This window comes from Xenopus laevis, chromosome 7S, assembly GCF_017654675.1.
Source record: "Xenopus laevis strain J_2021 chromosome 7S, Xenopus_laevis_v10.1, whole genome shotgun sequence".
NCBI classification, from domain to species: domain Eukaryota; kingdom Metazoa; phylum Chordata; class Amphibia; order Anura; family Pipidae; genus Xenopus; species Xenopus laevis.
The window spans coordinates 91,154,437-91,182,010 of NC_054384.1; the positions used below are offsets into that span (position 1 = coordinate 91,154,437).

A 27,574-nucleotide genomic window follows, 5' to 3' on the forward strand; every position below is an offset into this window, starting at 1 on the left:
AAGCGGGTGGTTGAGGGCGGGTTCGGGTCGGGTTTTACCCAACCTACACATCACTAGTTAATAAATCATTTAGGGATGTCCAACCTGTAGCTCTCCAGCTCTTGCTGAACTACAATTTACAGCATTCTCTTGATAGCATACAAAACAGTAAGATGCCTCTGGCCTGCCCCGTTGTCTAACTCTTCTCTAGTGGGATATATGTTTGTGAATGCTCTGAATGTATGTAAGCATGCTTTTTAGACTTTTTATTCTCCAGCTTTTATTACATATATTGTAAGGGAAATTGGCCGTTCTGGCATCCACACAGTTAAAGTGGCATGCAAAGGAACTGAAAAACAGGGTCTCATCAAATCATGGGCAAAAGGAGGTGGGGCTGGTCAGTAGCCACACTCCCTGGGTAAAGCTGGCAGCAGACCAGAATGCACACTTTAGAAAGATAGATTGAAGTCACTCTCAGGACCAGACACACAAGAGCACAAGCCAAGTCACAGCACAGCCTTTGAACCCCAGGAGAAAAGGTGAGAGAAGCGACTGCAAACACAAACATAACACATATAGTAAGAGCGCTGGGGAGATACTACAGAAGCATGCTTCCATTTCATTTGACAAGAACGTGCAGGTGTTTCTGAGAAGACCCATAGCAACTAACGTGGCATGAGCGTATAAGTGTTATTGCAACAGGTACTGAGCTGCCGTTTAAAGGAAAGCATGCATAATAATTATATAACAAAAATGCAGCTTATTGCCAATGATTTATGCATTAGACAGAGTGAATTAAAATCTCAATTTAGTTGGAGTCGGAAAATAAAGAACATGTAGTAGGGGCTCTTTCTGGTCTTGCATTGCCAAATGAAATTAAAAAAAATAACTTTAAAATGCAATTTTACATTTAAATATCATTTTAAATGTAAATTTAAAATGGTCACATTTTCTGAATTTTGTGATGTGAAGTGGAATAATTTTTTTACGCCAAGGTCATTTTTTTCGTGGATAGATATTTTGTAGTTTGCAATGTGCCCATATGTTACAGCTCTACATAAAGGCCGTGTAAAATTGTGCATAGCTTTTTAATGTTAGTGATAGTTACCGCGTGTTTTTAATTTTAAAGGGAAATGGTGTGAAATGAATCATTATGTCAGCTGCAGATCAGCATTCCTGACTTTCCAGCAATCTCAGCGTGACAACCATCGGTTAGAAGAATGTGCATGAGTTTATATTTTAACACCTGTTTATTAGACTTGTGTTTTTAAAAAAATACAGATTAAACATGACATAGGGCTCATTTAGCTGTGTGTTACTTGCATTGCACGTCTTCCAGTGTGGAAATTGTGTCACACAATGGAGACCATATACACCTATCTGATCCCTAAAGATATTCACTCAAATTCTTTTTTAATTTGTTGGATAAAATGGCAAACATTTACAATTATTATATTTCATACACTGGGTTCGCACACGCAAACAGTACACTATGGGGGACATTTATCAAAGTCCGATTTTATCTCAACATTTTCTGCTACAAACTCCAATCAAATCTGCTCAGGTTTTTACCCTTATTTATTATTACATTTTCCTGAAAATTGCTCTGCGGGAAAAAAAATCAGATTTTTTACATCGCTGGCAAATTCAATAAATTGCAAATTTTACAGAACTTTAAGGAGTTTCCTTTCCCACCTTTGACCTGGTGAACTGATCAGATGAAGCTACATCCTCCTCTATCTTATGTCTGTAACATCATATGCTGTATGAAAAAGGTCATAAAGGTTATTAAAAAATGCTTTTTTTTTTTTTTTTTACATATTTTAAACCATGATTGCCTTTAAAAGTTGTAACTATTAAATTAAAATGAATAAAAATTTATATTTTTGAAATTTTTTTACCATTTGAGGGACATGCCACATTTGTTTTAGGGTGGGCTTATGACTAGGGCATTAGAGGATCTCTTTTGTCTTTATTTTGCTTCCTTGGACATTTGTAATAAGTGGCCACTTCAAGCATTTGCAAAGACATATATATGACCTATATGCACCCCCCCCCCATTCAAATTGACCTAAACGTAAGTGTACTGACGATTTTTTGATAGGGAGAAACAAACACTAGCAAAGGTTTGCTATGAAATGCTTGTGATGATGAATTTACACTAGCGAAACTTCGCCAGCGTTCGGCTGCTGAGACACAACTTCCAGTGGCGTAACTATATATTGCTGGACCCAACGGCAGATTATGAATTAGGACCTCATGGGGCCCCTACACCTCAGAGGTCCCCGTGCAGCCACAGGGTTGCTTTCTCTATAGTTACGCCCCTGGCAACTTCGCATTTTAGTGAATTAGCAAATTAACATCTGATGAAGTGGCACTCAGTGTGGTGGAGCCTTTGCAGGCGATAATTCGCTCTATAGTGAATTTGCCCCAAGGAGTTTAGAGCAAGATACAGTTTTTGTGAAAAAAGATGCATACTGCATCATTCTTCTCACTATGGCTGAAAATATTGATTTACCACATCCTGTTCATGTTACTCCTCCTAATTACTTCATTTTTTTAAAAATCCTGTTTGGAAAATAGAATATATTGTATTCCAAAGTCACCACTGATAAATGATGCTCCACAGCACAGCTGGAAAAGCTTAAATGAACTGAAAGCACCATTGACTTTTAGATATTATTAGTCAGTGAACAGCTTTGTATAATAATACTGAATCATGTTCTTTTCAGCAATAACTGAGGGGCACATTTACTTTGCTCGAGTGAAGGATTAGAATGAAAAATACTTTGAATTTCTACCATCGAATTGGCTACTTCGACCTTCGACTACGACTTTGAATCGAACGATTCGAACTAAAAATTGTTCGACTATTCGACCATTCGATAGTCGAAGTACTGTCTCTTTAAAAAAAATTCGACCACCTACTTCGCCACCTAAAACCTACCGAGCACCAATGTTAGCCTATGGGGAAGGTTCCCATAGGCTTTCCTAGCAATTTGGGATCGAAGGAAAATCGTTCGATCAATGGATTAAAATCCTCCGAATCGTTCGATTCTAAGGATTTAATCGTTCGATCAAACGATTTTTCCTTCGATCGTTGTGGTAAATCCTTCGACTTTGATATTCGAAGTTGAAGGATTTAACTTCGATGGTTGAATATCGAGGGTTAATTAACCCTCTATATTCGACCCATAGTAAATGTGCCCCTGAGTGTGTGGTGTGCCTCTATGTTGTACTGATGTGGAAACCATAATGGAAATTCTATTCATGGAACATTCCACTGATAACTTTGATTTTGTTCTAACCCTTTACCCAACACAATATAAATACTCTTCCTGCATCAATGGGCCAAGCTGCCAGATGCAGTGTATAATGCTAATATATAGTGAATAAAGTACCCCCTTTTGTAAAATATAAGGATATTATAAGTTACCGCGGAGTTTCATGACCATATAAAAACACGAAGCCGAAGGCCGAGTGTTTTTATACAGGTCATGAAACTCCAAGGTAACTTCTAATATCCTCATATTTTGCAACTGGGGGTACTTTATTTATTATAATACACAAGTTTCGGTGAGTCATGTGACAGTAATGACATCAGAACTCACCGTTTATAACTGATGACATCAGAACTCACCGTTTATAAGGATATAATTTACAAGATATTCGTGGCTTTTGTGTATTATTTACATTATATATCACAAATCATCAATAAAATGGGATGGTGTGATCTTGTTGATGTTCCACCATGGCTCCAAATTTAGTTTGAGCCCCCATTGCTTGAAGATATGGCATTATTCACCTGTAGGAACCATAATAAAATAATACAGTTTTCAGCTCAGTGGAAGGATTCCATAAAGCAGACTTCAGTTTGAAACTTGTTCCCTTAATCAAGGAATAAACCATTAACAAGCATTTACCTTGTTGTCAACCTTGGTATAAATAATATAACAATATTTTTGAATATTTTTGAATATTTTATTATTGCAGACACAAATAATATATTTATATGGGAAACCAGGTAACCTCTCCCCCCCCCTCCAAAAAAAAGTATGATTGACACGGTTATCCTTGAAATTGCTAGTGCAGCTATATGAGAGGGTGCAGAAGGTCATTAGGAGTATGGGTGTATTTGACTGTATCTATTTTTAAATGTTATGCTTCCTCCCCTACAGAAATGCATTTGCACATTAGGAGACTTGCAAAACAATTACATTTTAATTATTGGAAATGTTTACTTGTGCTTAAAATGTTGTGTGTAAAGGGGAAACTGTTTTGTAAAACTATAAAATCAGTATCATCAAAAGAAATTGTTCTAGGGAACCAATAAAGGAATTCACTTATCTATATAATATGGTGGGTCAAGTATGCCTAAAATCGAGCAATATGTGCAACAACATATTTGGTCAAAAAAAATCCAGAGGGTCATATATGGTGTTATAGAAGTTAATATGGGCAGGATTCTATTTTTATACCACATGGTTCCACCCCCTCAAAAAAAAAACACTTGCACATGGCGTCCTTTAACGAAATTTAATAGATGACAGTACTGAGGAACAAAAATCCATTGGCATTTGTCTATCATTATTAGTATTATATGTGTAAGTGTTAGAGATGACCCAAGCATCTGCAAAGGACATGGCTCTAACGAGAATATTCATTTAACATATATGTATATAGATATATATATATATATAATTTGGTTACTGACATTTTTCAGGACTGTCTTAGGGGCACATTTACTATGGGTCGAATATCGAGGGTTAATTAACCCTCGATATTCGACCATCGAAGTTAAATCCTTAGACTTCGAATATCGAAGTCGAAGGATTTACCGCAATTCGTTCAATCAAAGGAAAAATCGTTTGATTTTAATCCATCGATCGAACGATTTTCCTTCGATCAGAAATAGCTAGAAAAGCCTATGGGGACCTTCCCTAAAGGCTAACATTGGTGCTCGGTAGGTTTTAACCCTTTAACCGCCAAGCACGTACGGCGTACGTGCTGGCGGTTCAGGGCTCAGGCTGCCAAGAACGTACCTCGTACGTTCTTTTGCAGCTGAGCCCTTCTCTCTGCATCGGCGGCTTTTGCCGCCTCTGCAGAGAGTCAGGAGGGTAGACAGCCCCCTGGGCAACGTGGCTGGGGGGCTGTCAAGTCGGATCTGCGACGCGATTGTCGCAGATCCGACTTCAAAGTAGCAGAAGCGCAATGTAAGCGCTGCTGCTGCTGGCTTACCTCCTCCTCGTCGCACCACGCGCCCAGTCACTTCCTGCTGCGCAGTAACTCTGCAGACACGCTGCCAGGAGTCGTCCTTCGGTTCCAGCGATCCTCCTGCTACAAAAACGGTAAGTGCACTTTTTTTTACACACTTACCTGCACTTACACATACCTACAGTACATTTATACACTTACATGAACATTTTAGTAAAAATTTGTGTTTTTTTATTTTTTATTTTTTTATTTTAGCACACTTAGTCGATTTTGTACACTTATTTACACTTAATTACATGTATTTGCACACTCAGACAACTTTTATTAGTGCACAAATATGTATACACAAAAACTCACAAACAGGGTTTTTTTTTTTTTTTTTACTTATTCATTGTACTGTTTGTTTTGCCTAAAAGCATGTTATTTTGACAGCGTGACTATTGGATAATCGATTTCGGCCACTAATTACGCTGCCGGATCAATTATTTTGTTATTTCATTGATTTACGCTATTTTTGTGGTTTTATTGCAATTTTATCCATGCATTATTGTTCCTTATGTATCTTTAGTATAGTTTTGCTGTTTGGTGCTTTGGTATAGAAAGATTTATTTTACTTAGTTTGATTCGCCAGAATATATGCTTTCCAAAAATATATGGGTTTCTGGGGGTCTTTTTACAGTTTTGTGGTCTTATGGCACATAACGCACAGTTGGGGCTCTCTTTTCTGCAGCTTAGTTGGCTAGCGTGAAAATTCATAGGCATGTTTTTCATTTGGGGTCTGTACACGCCACATACTTTGGTAAATCTATGCATATTGGGCATCAAACTATTTAGTAGACCTCTGACGTCCATATTTAGGGTGATTTTTCTTTATACGTAAAACAGTGTGTGTGATAAATGCGGCAAACTGCAACAATTTTAGGCGATTTTCAGAAATGTAAAAACCTCTGCGTTTAGAAAAGCTTTGCAGTTTGGTGTAGAAAGACGTCTTTATCTTTTTTGGATTCGTCAGAATGTGTACTTTCCAAAAATATATGGTTTTGGGGGGGTCTTTGCTGTTAGGAGGGTCTTGAGGCATATAATATGAAGTCAAGGGTCTATGTTCACAGAAGGCGAATCGGCAGCAGAGAAAAATCATATGCACTATTTTCATTTTGGGTCCGCACATGCCAGCTGCCTTGGTATATCAATGCATATTGGGCATCAAACGGTTCAATTGACCCTTGGCATCAGTATTTATGGTGTTTTAGAATTGTATGTAAGAAATTGGGTGAGATAAATGCGGCCAATTGCAATATTTTTAGGCAATTTTCAAAAATGTAAAAACTGTTGCTTTTATCGCCAAATTTAGGAAAGGCTTGCGGCTTGGTACTTTGGAGTACAAGGACATGCATACCCAATTTGGATTCGTGGGAATGTGTACTTTCCGAAAATATATGGTTTTCTGGGGTGAATGCACTTTTTTTTACCTTTGCTCCCCCCAAAACTATGTATATGTGTTGATTTTGCAGTACCTGAAATGACAGACCATATGGGGGTCTTCCTTTTGGGGCCCCTATATGCCACGTGCTTGGGTACATCTATACATATTGGGCATCAAACTGTTCAGAGGACCCTAGGCTTTCATATTTGGGGTGATTTGTCTTGATACCTAAAAGTATGTGGGTAATACGATGCTGCAGGGTAGATATTTTGAGGTGATTTTTGGAAATGTCACCTAAATCACCAAATTTAGGAATGATTTGTGGCTTGGTACTTTGGCGTAGAAAGACATGCATACCCAATTTGGATTCGTTGGAATGTGTACTTTCCGAAAATATATGGTTTTCTGGGGTGAACTTACTGTTTTCTACTTTTGCCCCCCCCAAAACGATGTAAATGTGTTGATTTTGCAGTACCTGAAATGACAACTATATGGGGGTCTTCCTTTTGGGGCCCCTGTATGCCACGTGCTTGGGTACACCTATACATATCGGGCATCAAACTGTTCAGAGCACCCTAGGCTTTCATATTTGGGGTGATTTCTCTTGATACCTAAAAGTATGTGGGTAATACGATGCTTCAGGGTAGATATTTTGAGGTGATTTTTGGAAATGTCACCTAAATCACCAAATTTAGGAATGATTTGCGGCTTGGTACTTTGGCGTAGAAAGACATGCATACCCAATTTGAATTCGTGGGAATGTGTACTTTCCAAAAATATATGGTTTTCTGGGGTGAACTTACTTTTTTCTACATTTGCCCCCCTCAAAACAATGTAAATGTGTTGATTTTGCAGTACCTGAAATGACAGACCATATGGGGGTCTTCGTTTTGCGGCCCCTATACGCCACGTGCTTGGGTACACCTATACATATTGGGCATCAAACTGTTCAGAGGACCCCAGGCTTTCATATTTGGGGTGATTTGTCTTGATACCTAAAAGTATGTGGGTAATACGATGCTGCAGGGTCGAAATTTTGAAGTCATTTTTGGAAATGTCCCCAAAATCACCAAATTTAGGAATGGTTTGCGGCTTGGTACTTTGTAGTAGAAAGACATGCATACCCAATTTAGATTCGTGGGAATGTGTACTTTCCGAAAATATATGGTTTTCTGGGGTGAACTTACTTTTTTCTACCTTTGCCCCCCCCAAAACGATGTAAATGTGTTGATTTTGCAGTACCTGAAATGACAGAACATACAAGGAGGGGTCTTCATTTTAGGGCCCCTATATGCCACGTGCTTGGGTACACCTATACATATCGGGCATCAAACTGTTCAGAGGACCCTAGGCTTTCATATTTGGGGTGATTTCTCTTGATACCTAAAAGTATGTGGGTAATACGATGCTGCAGAGTAGATATTTTGAGGTCATTTTTGGAAATGTCACCAAAATCACCAGATTTAGGAATGATTTGCGGCTTGGTACTTTGGCGTAGAAAGACATGCATACCCAATTTGGATTCGTTGGAATGTGTACTTTCCGAAAATATATGGTTTTCTGGGGTGAACTTACTGTTTTCTACTTTTGCCCCCCCCCAAAACGATGTAAATGTGTTGATTTTGCAGTACCTGAAATGACAGACTATATGGGGGTCTTCCTTTTGGGGCCCCTGTATGCCACGTGCTGGGGTACACCTATACATATTGGGCATCAAACTGTTCAGAGGACCCTAGGCTTTCATATTTGGGGTGATTTCTCTTGATACCTAAAAGTATGTGGGTAATACGATGCTGCAGGGTAGATATTTTGAGGTGATTTTTGGAAATGTCACCTAAATCACCAAATTTAGGAATGATTTGCGGCTTGGTACTTTGGCGTAGAAAGACATGCATACCCAATTTGGATTCGTTGGAATGTGTACTTTCCGAAAATATATGGTTTTCTGGGGTGAACTTACTGTTTTCTACTTTTGCCCCCCCCAAAACTATGTAAATGTGTTGATTTTGCAGTACCTGAAATGACAGACTATATGGGGTCTTCCTTTTGGGGCCCCTGTATGCCACGTGCTTGGGTACAACTATACATATCGGGCATCAAACTGTTCAGAGGACCCTAGGCTTTCATATTTGGGGTGATTTCTCTTGATACCTAAAAGTATGTGGGTAATACGATGCTGCAGGGTAGATATTTTGAGGTGATTTTTGGAAATGTCACCTAAATCACCAAATTTAGGAATGATTTGCGGCTTGGTACTTTGGCGTAGAAAGACATGCATACCCAATTTGGATTCGTTGGAATGTGTACTTTCCGAAAATATATGGTTTTCTGGGGTGAACTTACTGTTTTCTACTTTTGCCCCCCCCAAAACGATGTAAATGTGTTGATTTTGCAGTATCTGAAATGACAGACTATATGGGGGTCTTCCTTTTGGGGCCCCTGTATGCCACGTGCTTGGGTACACCTATACATATCGGGCATCAAACTGTTCAGAGGACCCTAGGCTTTCATATTTGGGGTGATTTGTCTTGATACCTAAAAGTATGTGGGTAATACGATGCTGCAGGGTAGATATTTTGAGGTGATTTTTGGAAATGTCACCTAAATCACCAAATTTAGGAATGATTTGCGGCTTGGTACTTTGGCGTAGAAAGACATGCATACCCAATTTGAATTCGTGGGAATGTGTACTTTCCGAAAATATATGGTTTTCTGGGGTGAACTTACTGTTTTCTACTTTTGCCCCCCCAAAACAATGTAAATGTGTTGATTTTGCAGTACCTGAAATGTCAGACTATATGGGGGTCTTCCTTTTAGGGCCCCTATATGCCACATGCTTCGGTACACCTATACATATTGGGCATCAAACTGTTCAGAGGACCCTAGGCTTTCATATTTGGGGTGATTTGTCTTGATACCTAAAAGTATGTGGGTAATACGATGCTGCAGGGTAGATATTTTGAGGTGATTTTTGGAAATGTCACCTAAATCACCAAATTTAGGAATGATTTGCGGCTTGGTACTTTGGCGTAGAAAGACATGCATACCCAATTTGGATTCGTTGGAATGTGTACTTTCCGAAAATATATGGTTTTCTGGGGTGAACTTACTGTTTTCTACTTTTGCCCCCCCCCCCCAAAACGATGTAAATGTGTTGATTTTGCAGTACCTCAAATGACAGACCATATGGGAGTCTTCCTTTTGGGGCCCCTATATGCCACGTGCTTGGGTACACCTATATATATTGGGCATCAAACTGTTCAGAGGACCCTAGGCTTTCATATTTGGGGTGATTTCTCTTGATACCTAAAAGTATGTGGGAAATACGATGCTGCAGGGTAGACATTTTTAAGTGATTTTTGGAAATGTCACCAAAATCACCAAATTTAGGAATGATTTGCGGCTTGGTACTTTGGAGTACAAAGACATGCATACCCAATTTAGATTCGTGGCAATGTGTACTTTCCGAAAATATATGGTTTTCTGGGGTGAACTTACTTTTTTCTACCTTTGCCGCCCCCCAAAACGATGTAAATGTGTTGATTTTGCAGTATCTGAAATGACAGACCATATGGGGTCTTCCTTTTCAGGCCTCTATATGCCACTTGCTTGGGTGCACCTATACATATTGGGCATCAAACTGTTCAGAGGACCCTAGGCTTTCATATTTGGGGTGATTTCTCTTGATACCTAAAAGTATGTGGGAAATACGATGCTGCAGGGTAGACATTTTTAAGTGATTTTTGGAAATGTCACCAAAATCACCAAATTTAGTAATGGTTTGCCGCTTGGTACTTTGGTGTAGAAAGACATGCATACCCAATTTGGATTCAGGGGAATGTATACTTTCCGAAAATATATGGTTTTCTGGGGTGAACATACTTTTTTCTACCTTTGCCGCCCCACAAAACGATGTAAATGTGTTGATTTTGCAGTATCTGAAATGACAGAACAAATGGGGGGTCTTCCTTTTGGGGCCTCCTATGCCACGTGCTTGGGTACATCTATTCATATTGGGCATCAAACTGTTCAGTGGACCCAGGATTTTATATTTGGGGTGTTTTACATTGATACCTAATGATGTGTGGGAGATATGTTGCTGTAGAGTGGAAGCTTTGAGGTCATTTTTCAAAAAATTCACCAATTTCTATAAAACATTATAACTTTAGGAAACAATTGCAACTTGGTGGTTTGGAGTACAAAGATATTTCTACCCATTTTTGATTCACCAGAATCTGTTCTTTCTAGTAATGGGTAGTTTTCTAGGGTAAACCTACTGTTAGCGGAATGTTTGGCCTTGAAATCAAAAGTATGCCGTTTGGGAAGTGTTGCTTTGGAAATTTGGTTGTGTACTGCTTGTAGATTTTGAGCTATACAAGTGAGAAATCTCCATAAAACTATATATATTTGGTATTGTCGCGTTCAGGAGACATAGACCTTTCTAAATCGGCTGTGTTCTCGTACATAAAATGAATGATGTTTCTGATATATGTGATTGTTCTTCGTGCAACATGATTTTTTTCATTTTATTTGACACTTAGAATCCAATATTTTATTAGAGAAGTAGAATTACACCAAAATTCTTGCATATTGTGAAAGTTCAGGTTGTCCTGAAAAAAACAATACATTGTTTTCCTGGGTTAACTAAAAGACCACCCCAGGAAAGGCCCTTAAAGTGAAAGAGTGCAAAATATCTAAAAACTGCTTGGCAGTAGATGTTCGCATCTAGGACAAAACGGCTGGCAGGGAAAGGGTTAAGTGGCGAAGTAGGTGGTCGAAGTTTTTTTTAAAGAGACAGTACTTCGACTATCGAATGGTCGAATAGTCTAACGATTTTTAGTTCGAATCGTTCGATTCGAAGTCGTAGTTGAAGTAGCCAATTCGATGATCGAAGTAGCCAAAAAAATACTTCGAAATTTGAAGTATTTTTCATTCTAATCCTTCACTCGAGCTAAGTAAATGTGCCCCTTAATGTATTAGCAGTGTCGGACTGGCCCGGCGGGATACCGGGAAAATACCCGGTGGGCCCCGACCCTAGTGGGCCCCGCCGGGCCAGTCCCCCTCTCCCAAACTGTTTTTTAAAAATAATAAAAAAAAATTCGGCGCATAGTAGCGCCGTTTGCGCATGCGCGCCGAGCGCCGTTTCCGTTTGCGCATGCGCGCCGTTTGCGCATGCGCGATGCGCCGAGCAGGGATTCGCCGAACAAGTAGGTAGCAGGGCCAGAGGGGGGCCCTGGACACCAGTCCCGGTGGGCCCCGGACCCCCCAGTCCGACCCTGTGTATTAGTGTATTAAATTAATGCTCTGCGCAGTCTACTGCTGACAGCTGGAAAAGGTGTAAGTTTCTGGGGCCATTAACACAAGTTATGCATTCTCTACCTTCTTGTTATGTAGCTGCTTATTCCTTTTTTGTGATGCCTGTATGTCTGAAATGAGGCAAAGCACATGTGTGTATAGATAGATAGAAACGTATAAGAGAATGTTGATTATATACAGAAGCGCATTTCCATATTAATGCTTAGAAAGAGCACAAAGACATAAGAAATATGCCATGAACCAGCATTTTATTCTTTCCTTGAAATGTAAGTATGGCACAGTCTGTGATCATTTTGCCTTTGGAGAATCCATTATTTTTAAAAATATACATATGTGAGTTAGGAAGCATTAATGGCCACTTTAACTGGTATACATTTCTGTGATATGATTCCTCATTATCTGTACCCAAGTATTAGGTCTCCTTTGCTTTACATAGATTGCTGGGATACAAATTCTAGTGCAATTATATGTTTAGAACACTTGGTTTGGACATACCATTATAATTATGTGCAAACATATCTCATAGTACTAAGTACTAGCAGCTGCTAGACTGTGAGAGGGTTGCTATTGCAAGCCTGTCATTCAGATGTATTGCACTATGGGAAATGACTTGTTAAGTGGCAATTTACGGTTTGAAATGCATTATTTATGTCTTAGGACCTCTGAGCTTTCAGGAGTTAAGTATTTCTTTTAGCATTGAGTAAGAAACACAGTCAGCCCACCTGCTTGATGTTTATATTGCCATGTTAGTGTTACTGCTGCTGACCTGACACATTATTCTCCCTATTTGTCGGGAACTATGAAAAGTGAAGATGTGATAAGCAATGAAGCAATCATATATTATTAGTACTAAATATTGTTTTTAAAGTAATATGTTTACTGTAAACAAAATCCTTTAGCAATATTATAACAGCTTACAATACACTATAAAAAAGCTTATACTATGACATTGGAGGTAATGTATTGAGTGAGGTTTGGCTACTTGGGACAGTGGAGAATGTTTTTAGGGAGAGTGTAAATAAGGGGCAATAGTTTAAGACCCAACCCAATGAATGAAAGAAACATTTTTAGATAATTATTTTAGATAAGTATATCGTAATTTGGTTTATAGTATAAATACTGTGTACTATATACAAATCAATTTAGCAGTACAGGTAAGGGACATATTATCCAGAATGTTCAGGACCTGGGGTTTTCTGGATAACGGATCTTTCACTAATTTGGATCTTCATACATAAAGTCTACTATAAAATCATGTAAACAATTAAATAAACCCAATAGGCTGGTTTTGCTTCCGATAAGGATTAATTATATTTTAGTTTGGGTCAAGTAAAAGGTACTGTTTTATGATTACAGAGAAAAAGGAAATCACTTTTAAAACTCAGGATTATTTGGATAAAATGGAGTCTGTGGGAGACAGTTTTTCCATAGTAAAAACTGTCCAGATAACAGATCCCAAACCTGTACAAATATGCTAAACGCAAAAAGCGTTTCCTCTACACAAATAATTTTGCCTTTGCAAAAGCAGTTCTTTAGTGCAATTTTTTTTTTTTAATTTACAATTCAATTCAAGCTGGTCTTAAAAGTGCAAAACTTGGCAAACGAAGTTTGCACTGTAATTGCAAATTACATAGTGTCCAAGGTTTTAAATGTAAAAGCAAAAATCAGTACAAATAATGTATGCGTGGATTGTTCTTTTGCACCTAACTGAATATCATCTTATATATATTATGCAGCGATATGATGATGATAGTAAAAAGGTAAATAGTAATAAAGGTGGAGAAAATAGGTTTTGGCAAAACACCAATGCAGTGTTTAAAAGCAAAAAACGTCTACCTTTAATATTTCAGTTTTTAAATAGGTTCCCTTGAGAATTAGTGTTATAAGGGTTGACAATATCAAAGTACACATGAACATTAATTTTCTTAATAAAACTAATCTAATAAGGTGTTACCACTTGATGTCCCAAAAGACATATATTATCACCCCCTACAATAACATTTAAATCAAATAAAGCAACTGGACTTACAGGTCACTAACAAAACAAAAGGAAGGCTTCATGAAGTTTGAAGTTATACTGGAAGCAAATTCTTCCAGGTGCGTTTTATTAACAGGTGTGTTTTATGCAATAAGGCAGTTAACACCCCGTTTTTATAAAATGCAGGGAATGTGCGTAACAGACCTCTGTGCCTTTGAGAGCAGGTTGGTTAATCAGGCGTGTTTAGCAGGAGCTGCAGTGACAAACACTGCTCATATTTCGATTTCACGAGGATTTGTGGCTAACGTGATGTTGGCATGTGCAGTAAATCTGAACAGAAGACATCATGAATAAGGGGAAACTGTGGGGCAGCGATGAAATTGTCTCTTCTAAAGTAATAAATTACATTCAGTTCTCTATGTAATGTTTTACAAATGTTCCAAGCAGTTCAGTAACAGATGTAGGAATATTATGTGTCTCAGTGAAGGTTACTCACGCTCTTATACATTAAACTGATGGTAAAAACAGATGAGAAAGAAAATTGAATGATATAATGCACATTGGATGAGAAGATGACGCAATTAAAAAGTGGACATTTAGGGGCAGATTTACATAGGGTCGAATATCGTGGGTTAATTAACCCTCGATATTCGACTGACGAATGTAAATCCTTCGACTTCGAATATCGAAGTAGAAGGATTTAGCGCAAATAGTTCGATGGAACGAAAAATCGTTAGATCGAACGATTAAATCTAAAGCCAAAACCTTGTAACTGAATGTAATCGATGACTCTACCAACCTTGCTGCTCATATCAAATCCCATTCTGCTTATGGGTTTTTCAGCTGAAAGCATGCATGTACCCTGCAGTTTATACATTTAGGGGGTTATTTATCGAACTTAAAAAATGTCTCACTATTTTGTTCAAACCATTACGACCAAATTCCGGTGGACTTTTTTTACCATATTTATCAATACATTTTCATGAAAAAATCTGGTGTGGGAAATAACTTGATAAAATTGTAAAAACATCCAAATCATACAATTTTTCCAATTTGACGCCTGAAAATGCTGCCGGAAAACCACATAATCTTCAGATTTTTGTACGAAACCCAGCACAGATCAGGATATCTTTCAATTGCAAACTAGGCATCTGCCATTGACTTCTACATGGCAGGTTTTAGATGGAGAACTTTTTTATTTGGACTTTTAACACCATCGAAGTTTAATAAATCAAGAAAACTTCGAGTTTTTTTTCTCCAAAAAATAGTTTTTTCCCCTTTAAAAGTCTGACCAGAAAAAAATCTGTAAATAACCCTCTTAGTCCTTTCAATTCAATGTTGCATTGCATCACTTAGAATGTTGTGCTATCACTTTGCATGTACACAAAGGTAAAGTATCCTGAAGGCATGTGAAAGTGTCAGCAGTTGCTGCTATCAGAGATGCCTGTAGAAGGTGACAATAAGGATACATATTGGTTACACCAGTCATCCCCAACCAGTGGCTTGTGAGCAACATGTTGCTCCCCAACCTCGGATGTTGCTCCCAGTGGCCTCAAAGCAGGTGCTTATTTTTGAATTCCAGGCTTGGAGGCAAGTTTTAGTTGTATAAAACCAGGTGTACTGCCAAACAGAGACTCCTGCCAGTCCAGGGGCTGGGCTACCAAATAGCCATACAGCACATACTTGTTACCCCCAGGGATTTTATTCATGTTTGTGTTGCTCCCCAATTCTATTTGAATGTGGCTTGTGGGTAAAAAAATGTTGGGGATCCCTGGATTACACAAATTGACACAAATTGACATATCACATACTGGAGGCTCTGAGTGGCTCACACCCACTGTGTTTCCCGTTTGGTACAGCGATATAGGAATATTTCCTAATATTGTTGACATAAGCACTGTTCCAAGATACTGTGTTAAAGGAGAAGGAAAGGTAATTTTTTAAACCTATCTTTAAATGTTGCTTGGGTGCTCCCCTCCTGAACCGCATTACTTTCGTTGCCCAATTCGGTCTCCTGCACTCACACCGAAGTTTCTGCCCTTTCCGAACGTTGCGGCCGCCATGTTGGCCGAGTGCGCGCCACGTCCCCGTATGAAGTGCGTATGCGCTAAATTTAGTCCTCCCCAATTGCCATTCCTTGTTGCCTTGTACCACCTGACCTCAATATCGCCGCTCGCATGGGGGAAGAAAAGGATATTGTACCCATGTGCAGGGCTTACCAAATTTTTACTGCGCATGTGCGAGCCCTATTAAAACAGATTTGGATAGTGAGAGGGATGGATTTTCTTTTATATGCGCCCTACAAAACAATTTTTACTACGATCTTGGATTTCAGAAAGGGGGAAAAGGTACAGAGCAAGGAATCCTATACAACTTTATTTGTATTTTACCTTTCCTTCTCCTTTAAGGGCGAGGTATGGAAATGGTCTATTCAAAAGATATGGATACATATATTTTATATACATTATTTGGATAAGCTCTTGTGCAATAGATTGTAATACTTTACTATTTAAGTTACAGTTGCAGTATTTAGCCTTAAATCCACCAGACGTCAATTTTCCCATAAACATTATACATATAACTTAACAAATGTCATCTAACTTCCCATAAAAGTATTGTACACAGGCATTCCTGCATGCTATTCAGTCCATAAAATTGGACAGTTTCATTTGTGTTTTAGATGACTGTTGGGGATTTGCAATGAAACACTTTCCATGTAACAGCTGGATCCTGTTTTGTCAGAGATATCAGATTTACAGTTTTCATAGCAATTAAGTCACTATTTTAGCTATGCATTCTATGGCCTGTTAACTGTGTAATTCTGTTCAGGCAAAGAAAAGGATTCCCTCGAGCTAGTAAAAGCTGGCTGGAAGTGTGCATGAGGAGGAGGAAAGGGAATAGGTGGTCTGGAAAGTCTGAGTTCACTTTAGATAGATAGGGAGCAGAACATTTGTGTGGACAGATAAGATGTCAGCTCTGTGAGGAAACAGTAGCACAGATTAAGTTGTTATGAATTACTGCTTTATATGTGGGAATAGAGGGACCAGGAAGTATGTGGGTCCTTGAAGCTAATGTCTGCTCTTATTATTATGCATTCATAACTAGCGATGAGGGAAATTTTTCACTGAGTTTTGCGGCAAAAATGACACCCATAGATTCCAATGGGTGAAAAAAACTGTCGCACAAAAAAAAAAAATTTGATGCGTCACATTACCCAACAAAAAACTTTGACGCCCATAGACATCAATGCATTATGGAAAATTGTCCCCGTTTTTTTTGGTGAAACAGGTCAGATTCGCCCATCGCTATTCATAACTGATAGGATATTCAGTTTATCTTAAAGAAAAAAAGACAGCACACTGGCGAGAAACCTGGATAAAAGTCCAAAAAGTGAAATAAAAGTGAGATGAAAAAGATATAGCACAGGAAACGGCTGTATCTGGTTCATCATAGTCAGGGGCGATCCTACCCAATTTGCCGCCCAAGGCGGCCTTAGTTTTTGCCGCCCCTGCCTCGACGGGGGTCGTTAGGGGGTCCATGTCGCTAGTGCAGAGAGCGCACTGGAAATTCGGTCACTCTTCGACTCTTGGCAACCAGGGGGCACTGCCGCCTGAGGCGAGTGCCTCAACTCACCTCATTGGGGGAGCGCCCCTGATCACAGTGTTCCCCTTTTTTGCCTTACAAAAAGGAGAGAATATGTGTCTTAATCACACATTGTTCAGCAGACAACCATCACTCCACCCATATCATAGAAGTACATGAAATAGCAGAAAACTCTTAATAAACTTAACAAATTAGTGGATCAATGTCTACTTAAAGTGATACTGACATTGTATTTTCCAAATATTAATCCACATTAGGGGGCAAATTTATCAAGGGTCGATTTCAAAGTAATGGGAGTTTTTTTGAACTCCCATAACTTCGAAATTCGAATAAAAAAAGACCAACTGAAATGTATTTAAAAAATCTAAGTTATTTTCTGCGGGTGAATAGGCTGTATTCAATTGTTCGAATCGAAGTAAGATCTTATTCGACTGAATTCGATCTGAAGTATTTTTTAAAAAAAACTTACATTTTTAAAAGTCCACCAATCGACTCCAAATAGGTTCCTCTTCTTCGGACGATTTCGCAAAACTAATCGCTCCGAGTGCCATCCCGCCGACGATTTACATTTTAGCCTGAAGGAAGGCAGGGGAGGCAGTTCAGGGCAATTAGTCGCCCCCGATGAAGAGTAGATTTGTGGCAACTAATCTCCCCAAATCTGTCTGTGTGCCCTCAACCTAAACCTGTCTGTTTTGCCAGCCTGACTGTCCCTTCTCAAACTGTCAGTTAATGCTAAGGGACAACTGCTGCACAACTATCGCAGGCAATATGGCAGAAAACATAAGACAAGTTGTGCAGAAATCCCCGCTGGGCACTAAGTCCCTGACATGTCTTTTCTTGCCTATTAGCAATCACATTGACTTTCTGTCTGGCAAATCACGTGGACCTTATCTTCATTTTAAAGAGGGTGAGGTGTCTGCCAATAAGAAATAAAGAGCACAAATAGTTCCATCCCAAATGTTGTAAATATAATCGGGGGAATGTAATAAAAATCGCTAACGGAAAAACTATTCGCAATGCAAAAAGTTATGCCTTTGCGCGAACAAATTTAGCTTTGTGCGAATTTAATATAGCTTTTGCGAGCCCAGAAACTGTTTAGCGACCACTTCCGACAGTGAAAGACCGTTTGCGAATTTTATAGTTTGCGCCAAAGCGCAGTCAATGTAATAAAATTTCTTACTGAAAAAGTCGTTATGTTTGCTCCAAAATATTATGACACCTTCAAGCACTTCTTATGAGTGCGCAATTAAAATTCACAATGCAATAACAGTTTAAGGAACAATATTACATTGCGAGATGTGGATTTTTAGTCTTATTGTGTGAATTTTTTTGCTCTTTGCGACTTTTATTACATTCCCCTGAATGTGTTTTTACTTGCCTAATGTTTGCTTCTTCAGTGGCAACTGTGAGAATAATTACAGATGAGTAAACCAAAGAGACATCATTTTACTATCATACCTTATGCATGCCAAATATATATTGCTGCTTTTACTGAATTTGTTTTCAGTACAGGTATGGGACCTGTTATCCAGAATGCTCGGGATCTGGGGTTTTCCGGATAACGAATCTTTCCATAATTTGGATCTTCATAACTTAAGTCTACTAGAAAATTATGAAAACATAAAATAAACTCAATAGTCTGGTTTTGCCTCCAATAAGGATTAATTATATCTTAGTTTGGATCAAGTACAAGCTACTGTTTTATTATTACAGAGAAAAAGGAAATCATTTTACAAATTTGGATTATTTGGATAAAACAGAGTCTATGGGAGAAGGTCTTTCTGTAATTTGGAGCTTTCTGGATAATGGGTTTCCAGATAACAGATCCCATAAATGGGTTTTTTAAACATAGTTGCTGTTTTGGACCAGTGATATGGCAGTCTCAGTCAGAGAAAGATCATGAGAATTATACAGTCATGTGAATGCCAAATGAATCGGTTGTATTATCTGTGCTGAAATTTAATTTACTGTGACCACTACCTAGTTGAATGAATCAGGGGTAGATTGGAGTAGATTCATACTGGGAAATTCTGATGGAGCCCCAGTGAATATATGGAAAATACTCTATTTATTCCAAGATCTACCAAGGGCCCCGGATCAGGCAAACATGCTGAAATGGTAAGGCAGCAAGGGCCAAACTGGCAAAACAAATCTAGGCAGCTTTAGAGTATGAGGCAAAGAGTTTGAAATGAATGAAAGAAAGATGGTAAATGGCCAGGTGCAGACATTGGGAGATACTCTAAAGGGAGAGTGGGAAACTGAACTTAAAAAGAAAAATAAAATCAATGAAACCTACTGAACATAATCCTGTGCCCCAAAAGAAAGGCTGCTTCATTCTTCACATTTCTGAATGCGCAGTGTCTGACTGGGACACCAGGGGCCCACAAATTAATCTTAGACCGGGGCCCACTCTTAGTACTATTTTTCTTCCTCTCCTCACTCAACCTTTATTCTCCTTGTCTCTTTTCTTTACATACTATACTCTATGTTTCCATCTATTTAGCCTCTTTGAAATAGGGAATGGCCATGAAATAGGTCAAATATTTAGCAGCATGAGGGCCCAATGACACCTTGGCCCACCGGGACTATTCCTGGTATCCCTGTGGGCCAGTCCACTTTGAATGCGTCAGTAATGTAATTACAACTTGTCCAATTCATGTGCAGCGAACAAACATGTGGATCGAATAATGAATGTAAACTTAAAGGGCTCAAGTATTCTTCAGTAGAGATTTCTCTGTGTGTAATGCTCTGAAACCAATCTGTGAGATTTTTAGCTCTCAGAGTAACAAACAGAGTATAAAATAAAGTTTTTCTTAAGACATGTATCCTTTGGACAATTTAGCACATGAAAATGGAATGTGCCAATGGAAATATTTCCCATTACAAGTAGGGAAAATATAACCATCTATCTTTTGTGCTATTAGGCCATATCAACTATGAATCTCAACAGTGGACTTGAAGCAACCAATATGTTGGATGAGATGATGGTACTGACTGCCCAAAATCTGTCCAGGATGGAGGTGTCGGATCACTACACAGTCATAAAAGAGCTAGGAAGGGGAAAATATGGACAGGTGATACTGGTGATCCATCGTCAGAGAGGTAACATACAGATATTGATTACTGAGGAAGGGCCTAAAAGCAATGCAGCAATGGCTCATGCACATCTCATGGTCCAAAGTGAAAAAGACTTGCTCTTTTTTGTTAAAAGTCTAACCTGTTTCTTTATCTATCCTTGTTTCCTTGAGGGCCTTTTACTTTTTTTTCTTTTCTTACAAATAACAATGTAATTTTCTTTAAGGAACACCAATGGCCCTGAAGCTTCTTTCAAAGATGCAAACCAAAAAGCAAAATTTCCTTTATGAATACTGTGTGGCACTCAGCCTCTCAGCCCATGCAAACATTATTGGCATGTTCGGAATTGCATTTGAATCTGCAGAACATTACGGATTTCTGTATGAAGCTGCTCTTCAGAGGGATCTGATCTCCATTATCAAACCCAGAGTAAGAATCACACCTACTACATACTACAATATATGCTGCATGTATAAGATATTGTTCCTAAAAGGGGAACTATAAGCTAAAATGTAATAAAAGCCTCATCATACTAAAATAATACATTTTCTAAATAGAACTATAAATTCTGTTGCATTTCTGAAATAATCAGATCACTAAATTCGCCGTTTTGGCTGAAGATGCTGGGGAGGAAAACTCCGAACTGGCATGTATGGAGCAGTCTGACTCTCGGAGCACCCCGGGAGGCAGTGGCTCTAATACGGGTGGTGGGGGGAGTGCAAGGAAGGAAAGGCAGGTTCTAGTTATAGGGGATTCAATTATTAGAAAGGTGGATAGGGTAATCTGTCGCAAGGCCCCTACATGCCGAACAGTCTGCTGCTTGCCTGGTGCTAGGGTTCGGCATGTGGTGGAACGAGTTGACAGATTATTGGGAGGGGCTGGGGAAGACCCAGCGGTCTTGGTACACATAGGTACCAATGACAAAGTTAGAGGAGGTGGTGAAGTCCTCAAAAATGATTTTAAAAAACTAGGTTCAAAGCTGAGGGCGAGGACTTCCAAGGTAATTTTCTCAGAGATATTACCTGAGCCACGAGCAACGCTAAGGAGACAGCGGGAGCGTAGGGAGATTAATGCGTGGCTAAAAGATTGGTGTAGGGAGGAGGGTTTTGGGTTTTTGGAGAACTGGGCTGATTTTTCAGTCGGCTACAGGCTCTTTGCTAGGGATGGGCTGCACCTCAATGATGATGGGGCAGCTGTTTTGGGAGAGAAGATGGCTAGAGGGTTGGAGGAGATTTTAAACTAGGTGTGGGGGGGGAGGGTTCAGTAAAAGATTCAGTGGTAGACAGGTTAGATGAGATAGTGGGCAAAGAAAGGGAAAATGGGGGAGGAGATTTGGCTAGGGATACTGTTAAGGATAGGGAGGACCACATGTCATATGTTCAATATGGTGCGAGTATTAAATGTATGTTTACAAATGCAAGAAGTCTGACTGGTAAAATGGGAGAGCTGGAGCTGCTGGTGATGGAAGGAAAATATGATGTGATTGGTGTGGCCGAAACATGGCTGAATGAGTCGCATGACTGGGCAGTAAATATCAGTGGCTATACTTTGTTTCGGAGGGACAGAGGCAATAGAAAAGGAGGAGGGGTATGTCTGTATGTTAGGCAGGATTTAAAAGCTCATATAAAGGAGGAGGTTATGTTAGAAAATGAGGGGCCAGAAGTCGTATGGGTGGAGTTCTTCACCAATTGTAAAGAATCCAGCAAATTAATTGTAGGAGTATGCTATAGACCCCCTAATGTAAGTGAGGAGGAAGAGACAAAGCTCCTAATGCAAATAGAAAAGGCTGCTAGTTTAGGTAAAGTAATGATAATGGGGGATTTTAATTACCCAGATATTGACTGGAGCAACGGTACTGCTAGATCAGTTAATGGGAGCAAGTTTATAAACTTATTGCACGACAATTTTTTAGCACAGGTTGTTGAGGAGCCTACCAGAAAAAATGCTATTCTTGATTTAGTGATCTCAAATGACCCAGAACTTATAGCAAATGTGCAAGTCATTGAACCCCTGGGTAATAGTGACCATAATGTTATATCTTTTAATGTCTGGTGCAAAAAACAAAAATATACTGGGGCAACAAAAACCATGAATTTTGCCAAAGCTAATTTTAGTGCCTTGAGGGCTGCCCTACAGAGCATTGATTGGGGCATTAGGTTTTCAGCTAAAAACACAGAACAGAAATGGTTGTCCTTTAAAATGATATTAAATCATTACTGTTCTCAATTTATTCCCTTAAGGACTAAACGTAGAAGCTCTAAGAATCATCCTGTGTGGCTTAATACAGAGGTAAAGATGTTAATGGGAAAGAAGAGAAAGGCATTTAAAAACTACAAATCTGTAGGGACAGAAGCTGCATTTAATGAATATAAACACTGTAATAAATGTTGTAAATCAGCAATCCGGAAGGCTAAGAAAAGAAATGAAGAGTTAATTGCGGTGGAGGTGAAAACTAACCCTAAAAAGTTTTTTAAATATATTAATAGTAAAAAGATGCAGGTTGAGAGTGTTGCTCCATTAAATAATGGTATCAGTATGGTTGTAACAGATACAGATAAGGCAAATGTGTTAAATCAGTTCTTTTCTTCAGTGTATACAATAGAGGAGTCTGGGTTCACAGGCTCACTTAATAACTGCACGAATGGTTCAGCTCAATCTAGTCAGTGGCTGACTCAGGATATGATTCAAAAAGCTTTAATACAAATTAATGTAAACAAGGCTCCAGGGCCTGATGGCATACACCCCCGGGTTCTAAGAGAGCTTAGTTCAGTTTTAGACCAGCCCTTATTTCTGATTTTCTCAGATTCACTGTCATCTGGTATGGTGCCTATGGATTGGAGAAAAGCTGATGTTATTCCAATATTTAAAAAGGGATTACGATCTCAGCCTGGCAATTATAGGCCAGTAAGCTTGACATCTGTGGTGGGCAAATTATTTGAAGGCTTGTTAAGGGATCACATACAAAATTTTGTCCTAATGAATGGCATTATGAGCAACAATCAGCATGGCTTTATGAAGGATAGGTCATGTCAGACGAATTTGATTGCATTTTATGATGTGGTAAGTAAGATTCTGGATAGTGGGGGGGCAGTAGATGTGATCTATTTGGATTTTGCCAAAGCGTTTGATACTGTGCCCCACAAACGACTGCTTTCTAAACTAAGGTCTGTTGGGCTTAATGAAGTCGTTTGCACATGGATAGGAAACTGGCTACAGGATCGGGTACAGAGGGTGGTTGTTAATGGGACATTCTCTACTTGGAGTAAGGTTCTTAGTGGGGTCCCCCAGGGCTCAGTATTGGGTCCACTTTTATTTAACTTGTTCATTAATGACTTAGGGGAGGGTGTTGTAAGTAATGTATCAGTGTTTGCAGATGACACAAAATTATCCAGCCCAATTAATTCCATCCAGGATGTGGCATCCTTGCAACAGGATCTTGACAAACTGGCAATCTGGGCAGCTAAGTGGCAAATGAGATTCAATGTTGATAAATGTAAAGTCATGCACCTGGGATGTAAAAATATCCAAGCCACTTATACCCTAAATGGGACTGCACTAGGCAAATCCATTATGGAAAAGGACCTTGGAGTCCTTGTAGATGATAAACTTGGCTGTAGCAAGCAATGCCAGTCAGCAGCATCAAGGGCAAATAAGGTCTTGAGCTGTATTAAAAGGGGCATAGAGTCACGGGAGGAGGGGGTCATTCTTCCACTGTATAGAGCACTTGTAAGGCCCCATCTAGAATATGCTGTACAGTTTTGGTCTCCATCACTCAAACAGGACATTATTGTATTAGAGAGGGTACAGAGAAGAGCAACTAAGCTGGTAAAAGGTATTGAAAATCTTAGCTATGAGGAAAGACTGGCCAAATTGGGGATGTTCACGCTGGAGAAGAGGCGCTTAAGGGGTGATATGATGACTATGTATAAATATATAAAGGGATCATATAACAATCTCTCTAATGCTTTATTTACCAGTAGGTCTTTCCAGCTGACACGAGGTCACCCATTCCGATTAGAAGAAAAGAGGTTCCGCCTAAATATTCGGAAGGGGTTTTTTACAGTGAGAGCTGTGAAGATGTGGAATTCTCTCCCTGAATCAGTTGTACAGGCTGATACATTAGATAGCTTTAAGAAGGGGTTGGATGGCTTTTTAGCAAGTAAGGGAATACAGGGTTATGGGAAATAGCTCATAGTCCAAGTTGATCCAGGGACTAATCCGATTGCCATTTTGGAGTCAGGAAGGAATTTTTCCCCCTCTAAGGCAAATTGGAGAGGCTTCAGATGGGTTTTTTGCCTTCCTCTGGATCAACTGGCAGATAGGTAGTTAATAAACAAAAAAAAAAAAAGGTTGAACTCGATGGACATGTGTCTTTTTTCAACCTTACTTACTATGTTACTATGTAAACATTATGTCCTCTTTAGCATCTATTGCTCTTAATTCTCTTTTTATGCAGGAGTCTGGAGTCAGATTTTGATTTACATTTAGGGGGGTGCTTCTTCTGCCTAGAAGATGTATGAGAGCTCACTCTCTCACCAGAAAATCACCAGAAATATTGTTCTCTACGTGCAGAATTCAAAAGACAGGGCACTTCTATGGTCATTAGACCGGCTCCACTTGGAACCACTAGTTTAAGTGTTTGTTGAGTTTGCTGAGTATGCAGTTGGTCATTTTTGCATTGAAGCAGAGAAAAATGGGAAGACTCTCGAAGAGCTTAAAGGGATACTGTCATGGGAATTTTTTTTTTTTCAATGAATCAGTCAATAGTGCTGCTCCAGCAGAATTCTGCACTGAATTCCATTTCTCAAAAGAGCAAACACATTTTTTTATATTCAATTTAGAAATTTGACATGGGGCTAGATATATTGTCAATTTCCCAGCTGCCCCAAGTCATGTGACTTGTGCTCTGATAAACTTCAATCACTCTTTACTGCTGTACTGCAAGTTGGAGTGATATCACTCCCCTCCCTTTCCTCCCCCCCAGCAGCCAAACAAAAGAACAATGGGAAGGTAACCAGATAGCAGCTCCCTAACACAAGATAACAACTGCCTGGTAGATCTAAGAACAGCACTTAATAGTAAAAACCCATGTCCCACTGAGACACATTCAGTTACATTGAGAAGGAAAAACAGCAGCCTGCCAGAAAGCATTTCTCTCCTAAAGTGCAGGCACAAGTCACATGACCAGGGGCAGCTGGGAAATTGACAACATGTCTAGCCCCATGTCAGATTTCAAAATTGAATATAAAAAAATCTGTTTGCTCTTTTGAGAAATGGATTTCAGTGCAGAATTATGTTGGAGCAGCACTATTAACTGACCCTTTAAGATATCAGATGATTTAACCTTACTTCCCACACTCTTCATCATTCGAGGTTTGGAAACACTCATGAGGCATGCTATAGTAAGAAGCCAAAAGACCAGGCTTTTATACCCAACAGCAACATGAGACATGATAGTTTTTCTTGTTTCCCTGTAGGACAGAAAAACAGCACATGATCCATAGCTGGTAGCATGTGTCTGTTAAGACTCTTTTTAGGCTGGTTCAGTTCCAGTAACTCACAGCAACCATAGTTAGTTATGATCCTTATGTTAGTAGAAGAATAAAAAGCAATAACTAGTTGTAGTGCTAATTCTTTAAATTTTTAAGCTCTCTAATAATAATACATTTGCTTCTTTTTAAGAAGCAGGACTTGTAATATGTTGGACTTGGTCTTTTCAGTATAATGTACAGTACATATATAGACTTTTTTCTTCCCCATAGGAAGGAGTACCTGAGCAAGCAGGCAAGCAATGTGCTAAGCAACTGGTCAGTGCCCTTGAATTCATTCATAGCAGAGGATTGGTCTATCGAGATGTTAAACCAGAGAATGTGCTACTCTTTGGCCGGGACTGCCAACAAATCAAACTCACAGACTTTGGTTTAACTCGACCCAAAGGCACAATGCTGAAACTGGTATCAGGGATAATCCCTTATACTGCACCAGAACTGAGTTACAGCAGGAATGGGGAAGGGGTGCCCATCGATTTTACTCTTGATGCTTGGGCATTTGGAGTTCTTCTCTTCTGTCTAATGACAGGATATTTTCCTTTCGAAAAAACACTTCTGTCTGACCCATTCTTTGATGACTATGTGGTGTGGCAAGAAACAGGTAATAGTGAAGACTTATCCCGTCATTGGAAGAAACTGACCACAGAGGCTATGGACATGCTCAGCAAGTTAATGGCTCTGAATCCAACTGAGAGAAGTCCTGTTGGCAAAGCCTTAAAATATTTGGACTGTTCATGGAGAGTTGACAACTGGAGAGCAATAGAAGGTCTGGATTAATAGCTTCTTTCATCTGCAATTGAAATACAATAAGACTTCCTTGAAACTTATATGCATTAATTGAGGGCTATTGTAGTTTATGTCCAAGTAAAACTGAGTTTTAGTTTTATATTTCCTACATTCATTTTACTGGATTACTTTTCTTTTAACTGGCTGTTTCTTCGGAAGTCATTGTTTTACTCATTCCTACAGATGTACAGAATTCTAGCCAGTGACACTTAAACCTAACACTGGCAAGATCAGTCATACTGGGGATCAAACACATTTGTCTCAAGATATGATTATACTGATTATTTTTCATATTTACTAAGGATTTCAGTATAGATTGTGCAGTGGCAGTTAGGTCTTGCTTACTTGTCACTGGCTTTGCAATTGTAAAGAGATGATGAAATATGCAATGTTTAAGAAGAACACATTGAATGGACATTTTAATTGAATCCTATTCAGCATGTTAAGCAGCCAAAGAGAGCAGCTTCACAGTTATATGTTAAAGATATTTGGTACTAATACAATGGGATCACTTGCTGCAATCACCATGGGGCAAATTCACTAAGATGCGAAGTTGCGCCAGGCGCAACTTCGCCGCACTTCGCCGCACTTCGCCACACTTCGCCAGGCGTAGTTTCGCCAGGGCTCCGCAAATTCACTAAAATCCGAAGT

At 39.2% G+C, this 27,574-nt stretch overlaps 1 protein-coding gene across 2 annotated transcripts; it reads left to right on the forward strand.

The window, feature by feature from the left end:
- The first annotated feature begins 435 nt into the window (after positions 1-435).
- On the forward strand, positions 436-27,023 carry sbk2.S (SH3 domain binding kinase family member 2 S homeolog). 2 transcript variants are annotated; one of them, XM_018228438.2, is made up of 4 exons: positions 436-518; positions 20,438-20,615; positions 20,815-21,017; positions 26,351-27,023. In XM_018228438.2, exons 2-4 carry the CDS (start codon positions 20,450-20,452, stop codon positions 26,912-26,914), a joined length of 933 nt encoding a protein of 310 aa, XP_018083927.1. In that variant the 5' UTR covers positions 436-518; positions 20,438-20,449; the 3' UTR covers positions 26,915-27,023. The 2 variants fall into 2 exon arrangements, with proteins under 2 accessions (XP_018083927.1, XP_041427461.1); XM_041571527.1 differs by lacking the exon at positions 436-518 and adding an exon at positions 536-681.
- Positions 27,024-27,574: the final 551 nt, after the last annotated feature.